We start from the raw sequence: 6,513 nt of genomic DNA on the forward strand, positions 1-6,513 counted from the left end.
GGCTAACAATTAGGGAATGTTTGAACCTGAAGAGAGGAGAAACACACACTCGCACAGTTTCCTCCTCCTTTATTTATCTCTTCACTTTCTCTTTCATTGCTTTGCTCAACGCTGGAACGACCATGTGTGTCATGGAATGCTGTTCTCTTCTCTCCCTCTGGGTTCTTCATTGCCACGATAGTCAAGCATTGAAGCATGAAGAGATAGGGTGTCACTAAAGTGACAAGAGGACATGGAAAACATGGGATGAAGTCATTCATCGTTTCTCCTCTTATTACCATCCTCTTCAATCCCTTGAAATCTGCGCTGATCTCCTGCTGCTCCTCCTCCAGAGGCTTCTCCATCTCCACCTGCAGCTTATAAAAAACCCCATCCAATCCTGTTAACCTCACTTTGGGATCGACTAACGGAACACTACGGAGCCCGCAGACATTTAAATCCCATTTTCCAGTTATTCTTTACAGATGTTACCCCTCCAATCCTGGGACTGGCTTTAGCAAGTTGTTCTATGGGATTGGTGGATAACAAAGGAGAGATTACCGTCGGATTATTGTGGGATTAAACTGTGGCTTTCTCCACAAAAGCTCTGCTGTGCATCCACTTTCCCTCCTCTTGTTTTCCTCTTCCTCTATCTCATTCCTTTCTTTCAGTAACAGAGTTACTGCTTTGTCTCACCCTATACATAAACCTGAGGCCACAAAAAGCTTGGTTGAATGCAAATTGAGTGAAGTTTTTTCTGGTGTGTCACTTCGACCAGTGCCTAGTTGGTCCATGTTTTAGATATCTGAGAGCGTTCCAGTAAAGAGACATCTCCCCTCTAAACTTCTCACATGGCTTCATTTATATAACAATTAACAAAAAAGGAACCAATTGGAAAAAATTATAAGGTGGTCTGGACCTGCTTGATATGGAAAGTGTCCTGGGAACTTCTGTTGTGATGACTCTGTAAATTAAAATGATTGAATGGAATATGTGGAAAGAACTTTGTTGTTTCTTTTTTCTTGTTAATCTTCTTATGACCTCTTAGAATTCTCAGGTGACCCTTTACAGGGGCCCAAACCCTAGGTTGGTAATGACTGGGAAAAGGCCTAACTTTACATGGTACCTAGTCTGGATGCCAGTTGAATTTTAGCCCCGCCCACAACATTTTAGGTTTGGAAGTACGGACTGGACTATGCAACCATGCTCCAACCAGAGCTGTTTGGACCAATCAGATTGTCAGGGCGGGCTTTATATGTTGATGGACAGATGATCAACAGTAACGTAATCAACCAAAGAGCCCCAGGGTTGAATTTGTTCACCACAAAGATGGCTGCCGCTGGAGAATTAGGATGTGTAGATTCTGCCATCGCGTGTGTTATAGAAGATATCGACAGCACGTTAATTTTAAAATATGGAACAGTGAACCGCAACCAAGGCATTTGTCGTTCCCATCCGCCACTAGCCTTGTCAACAAGGCCCGGAACCCACCCTGACACCCTCCACCCCCCCCACCCCTGGCTCTACATGCCACCGACCTTACTCTGCTGTACTGCTCTTTCTAGAAAAACTGGAAAAAAAAAAATCTTGTTTGTATATTCATCTATTTTGAGATTTATTTTTTTCAGATTTTTCATTTTCATTTTGTCTTGTTTTTCCACCTCCAAAGGGGGAAAATGGTTATTTGCATTGTCCTTAGATATATACATGTGTGTGTGTGTGTGTGTGTGTGTGCATACATTAATAAATTATTAATAAATAAAATAATAGTTGCTTACCAGTTAAATATGAAAGGATGAATTGATTTTTTTTATTTATTTTTTATTTTGCATAAACTATGAAGGGACGCCATATTTTTCTCAAATTTAAAGGCAGAGCCTGGCAGTATTAATCTTAATTTCTCCAGTTCCAAGTGCTGCATTACATCTCTCAACCAGACAACGGAGAACCGATCTTCAGGCCAGTGACATTATGAAGGCTGCCACCACCGTAGCCTTGGCTCCCCTGAGAGGACTTCCATCATTTAAACAAAAATTAGATGTAACTTCACATAAACGGACGATAAATTCCAAAAATAAGTGTAGAGCTAGTGGCAATCAGTTGGTGTATTTACTGTACTGGCAGTGGTAAAAACTAAAGCATCAAAGCCGTGACAAAAACCCTCAAAAGGGTCAAATGTATGTGTGGGGGGCAACGCAAGGGTTAAGCCCAATTTCCCTACAACTACTTACTTGTATTGTGACAGTTAACTGTAGAGCTGCGAGCTGTAGCAGCCGGCAGGGCTGCGGACTGCAGAGCAACAGCTGACGTGTTTGTGTAAGATAAGCGAGCAGCTGATAATCAATCGCAACCTCATCAATAAACTCTGGAGATAAGAGGCAGGCAGATCTCCCCCTGAAATACCTCCAGATAACGGAGTGGGGGGGGGGGACAGCGAGGGAGATGAGAACACTTCTCTTCACTGAGTGACTTACACTTTGGAAAAATAGCCCCAAAAATAGAAGAGAACCAGAAGAGAAGCTGGTCCTCGGAGAACTGGATCCGAGGGACTCCCCACTAGAACATCCCAACATTACACATTGGTTTAGGATTGGTCTGTAATTATATTGTACAAAAGGGTTATATTTTTTTATGTAGTAGGTTGTACATAGAATCTATGTGACACCTACTGTATAAATTTAATACGTGATATGTACTATATATCCATTTTCTGTAAACTGCTGTGGCAATAACATGCTTTCTTTGTTCATGTCAGAGAGAGAGAGAGAGAGAGAGACAGAGAGAGCTGTAAGGGAAGATTCAGTTTGTAAATCAAAAAGAAACTGTTTTTAATAATTACTTGGAAACATTTGCTAATGGAAGCACGTTTTTCATTTTAAAAGGGTTAAGTTTAATGTGTTTTTTTCTCCCAGTGTAACATTCATTTTTCACGATGTAAACTTTTTTCCTGAGACTATTACAACACAAACACTTTACATGTGCAACTCAACAATTTCATAAACCCATCGTCAACACACGTTTATATTTAGAAAAGGACAAAATGTCACAACCAGCTCATACAGACAGAAGATACAAAACTTAAAAACTGCATCTTTTTACAAAGAAAAATAAAATCACATTATGCTTTACAGAGCATGAAATTACACCCAAAAAAAAAAAATCTTATGTACAGCTTCTTTCCCAGCCACTGTAGATCCAGGCGGCCTGAAGACGCAGAGACACAAACGTCTGAACTTCTGACGCTGCCGCGTTCACCGTTCCAACCGATGGGTCCCTTTTAGTTAAGGCTGCAAAATTAATTGCAATATGGCCTGGTACAATATCCAAATTGAAGAGGAGCGCAATATTTCTTAAAGACAAAATCTGTGTTGAACCATTCTGAATGAAGTAGCGTCCCGGCCTACAAATCCAATCCTACAGACTACAGAAGAAAATCTTTGTTTGGTGCAGATTCTCGCCAAAGTCAAAACTATAACCGTTTTAATTTTTCCTGATTTAATATTAGTCGATGAAAATGAGAACGACACAAACGTGATCATTCCCTTCAACGTCATTGAAGGGAATGTCAATCAGTCATTGTGATCGCAATGGGATATTTTCCTCATATCGTGCAGCCCTACTTTTAGGTTTTAAAAAGAGACGGGGGGGGGGGGGGGGGGGATTCCTGTGTGAAGTTCTCAGCCTGCTCTTCATCACTGCACAGTACCAAATCCCTACATGTTAAATCGGTCGGGACAAATACACACCGCCTCCACCACAGACCGTGCAGGTTTGTTGGACATTGGGTTGTAGTCGTTGTGGTGTGTTCAAGTGCAACTTCATGGTCGGAGACGCAGGCGACGCGACAGTCGGCCATGGCAGCCTGACGTCGGTTTGGTGTCTCCGGGCCTTTTCAATTTGTTCAAGTTGGACCGAGTGGTGCGGGTGAAGTCCTCAAAAAGCTGGACACACATTTCACATGCCCATAATTCGGAGGTGGGCCTAAACATGAACCCCCCCCCCCCCATCACCAGTGCACCAAAACACAGACGGCAGCGGCTGAAGTCCAGATTATCTGTCTTTAACAACCCGTGAAAGTAGGATGTCTTTCCTCCATAATGGAACATAATTCTAGTTTTCAGACTATATTTTAATCCTTCCCGACTGTGGCATTTGGAAGAAAAAACATACAATAAATATTAGTTTGAAGCTTGTAAAGCTCTGGTGTTTTTTTGGTTTTTTTTAAACCCATCAGAGAAGGGGAAGCAGGGGAAGAAGCAGCGTCAGAAACAGGAAACGGCCGGGCCAAACTGTCGTGCTGGCGGACGAGCGATACCAACGCACCTCCTCCGAGTCATCTGGGAAGAAAGACAGAAAACGTTAGTGTTGGAACTTTCTCCTTTCGTCACCTTTCACTGACATTCTGTCTCAACACACCACACTCTGGTTACCATTTTATGGGTTTGGTATAGTATTTAGGACTAGGCCTGCACGATTTTGGTAAATATCTGAATCACGAAAAAAAGATAAAGGCCGTTGCATATGCTACAAGAACGTGGGACACACACAAAAATAACAACAAAAAAGTAACAAAACTGAAAAAAGAAGCAGTTTGACCCAGAAAAAAATCAACTGGAAGACAACCAAGCTTAATGTGGAAGTCATGCGTGCTTGTCGCGGGATGTTTGTGTAGGAGAGTGTTTTACATTGTGGAATAAAAGCCTTGAACTGCAAATGAGCAGACAGGGCTAGTGGTCGTTCAGAGGTGCGTTTACACCCAGTGGGATTTCACCGAGACCGCCCGGGTCGGTGATTCGTTTGGGATGGGAAGTGTGAACGACAGCGTTTTGTAACGGACGGCCTGGCCGTCGGGCGTCGGCCACACCTTTGCCTCTTCATTCATGTGGAAAACGCGGCAGCTGGGTGCAGCACGGAAAACTACAACCTCAGTCTCAGGGATGAATGAGCACAGACTCATGAGGTCTTCAGGACGGGGGATCTAATAAAGCCCAATCGGATCTCCATCATTGCATGATACAGAGAATCTAAAAAAACAATCTCTAACACTTGGCCGTTTAGATTTTTCATAGAAACAAACTGAAAACTAGGGGTGGGAAAAAAAAATCCATACAGCATAGTGTCGCAATATTTTCCGTGACAATACTGACTGTATCAATACCCAGGCGCCAAGTATTGATATTTTATTATATATGTGTTGGTCAGTTTGTCTGCTTGACAATCCCATTCAGCAGCAACAAAACTGAAGTGAGATGAACAAACAGAATGTTTCTTTTTAGATAAAACGGATGTTTTTAGGAAAAAAAACAGAAGTTTCCTTTGGGGGAAGTTATAAAAATGGTTATGAATCACAATAACATCGTATTGTGGCATAAGTGTCGTGATGATGTCGTATCGGGAGGGTTCTGGTGATTTCCCCCCCCCCCTAATGAAAACCCACGTCTGCCTGAAAGGACAAAAAAAGTGTCAAGTCTGCGAGCGTGTCTTACCACAGTCGTTGTTGAAGACGTGGGGGAAGCAGTGCAGGACGCCGTAACCACAGCGACAGTAGGAGCATCCTTTCTGAACCCACTCGCCGTGAGGAATCGAACCGCAGCTCCTAAGGACGGACAGAAAAAAACATGGAACGACCATGGAATAAGCAACGTCTGTATTTCACTCAAGATTACTGACATTATGACATCAAGGCTCTGTCAAAACTTGCATTTCTCCACTACTGGCCAACGCAGCTGATAAAACCCGGTATGGATGTCCGTCCCCTTCCTCTTCCTGTGTGTTGGCGTGCTAACCTCCGGTGGATTTCTGAGGACTATGGTTAACTCCTCAGATCTCTACAGGGTAAACTTTTGCAGCGGCTCTGTGCGGCGCTTAGCACCGCCCATGAAGATTGTGATTGGTTTAATGAAATGCCAATTAACCAGAGCACGTTTTTCTCCCATCCCGGTAATGCTGTGTGGACTAGCCAGACCTTCCTCCACAGCGTTGCGGAGGAAGGTCTGGCTATGCAAGACCACGCCTTCTGTGACAGTTAGCTGAATAAATTTAAGTTGTGGACAAAACAAGACATTTGAGGACGTCAACTCGGGACTTTGAGTGACATTTTCCGACTTTTTACAGACCAAACAACTAATCCATTAATGAAAGAAAAAAGAAAGATGAATCTAATTGAAAGTAATGGTTAGTTTCAGCCCTGCTTGCAGTGGAACTTGACAAATTACAGAAGTGGCAGGTTCTCGCAGGATATTTGCAAATGACTACAGGTCCCAGGTGTTACCGGTCCCCAGGTATTACTGGTCCCCAGGTGTTACCGGTCCCCAGGTGTTACGACGACGGCCCGTTTGAGGGAGCTCCTGATTAAAGCAGCGACTGGAGAGTGTGGTTTTTCCTGTGGCGTACCTGATGCGCTGGTCGTACTCGCAGCTCCTCCCCGTGAAGAATGGAGGGCAGGCACAGAAGCTGCCGAGGATACAGGTTCCTCCGTTCTTACAGCAGCTCCGACTCTGCTCAGCACCTACAAGCCAGGGAGGGAGGGGGGGG

The 6,513-nt window shown here is 43.6% G+C and overlaps 1 protein-coding gene across 3 annotated transcripts in view; it reads right to left on the reverse strand.

Annotated features, from left to right (window-relative positions):
- Positions 1-4,193: 4,193 nt before the first annotated feature.
- The window catches only part of tdgf1 (teratocarcinoma-derived growth factor 1), a 7,012-nt gene continuing 4,692 nt past the window's right edge, over positions 4,194-6,513 (reverse strand). For all 3 annotated transcript variants that reach the window (XM_032540244.1, XM_032540245.1, XM_032540243.1), the window contains 3 exons: positions 6,373-6,487; positions 5,466-5,575; positions 4,194-4,316 (listed from right to left, as the gene is read on the reverse strand). In XM_032540244.1, the coding sequence (XP_032396135.1) occupies positions 4,210-4,316; positions 5,466-5,575; positions 6,373-6,487 (332 nt within the window). In that variant the 3' untranslated portion in view covers positions 4,194-4,209. The remainder of the gene's footprint in view (positions 4,317-5,465; positions 5,576-6,372; positions 6,488-6,513) is intronic.

The sequence above is a fragment of the Etheostoma spectabile genome, chromosome 16 (assembly GCF_008692095.1).
Source record: "Etheostoma spectabile isolate EspeVRDwgs_2016 chromosome 16, UIUC_Espe_1.0, whole genome shotgun sequence".
Classification (NCBI taxonomy): Eukaryota; Metazoa; Chordata; class Actinopteri; order Perciformes; family Percidae; genus Etheostoma; species Etheostoma spectabile.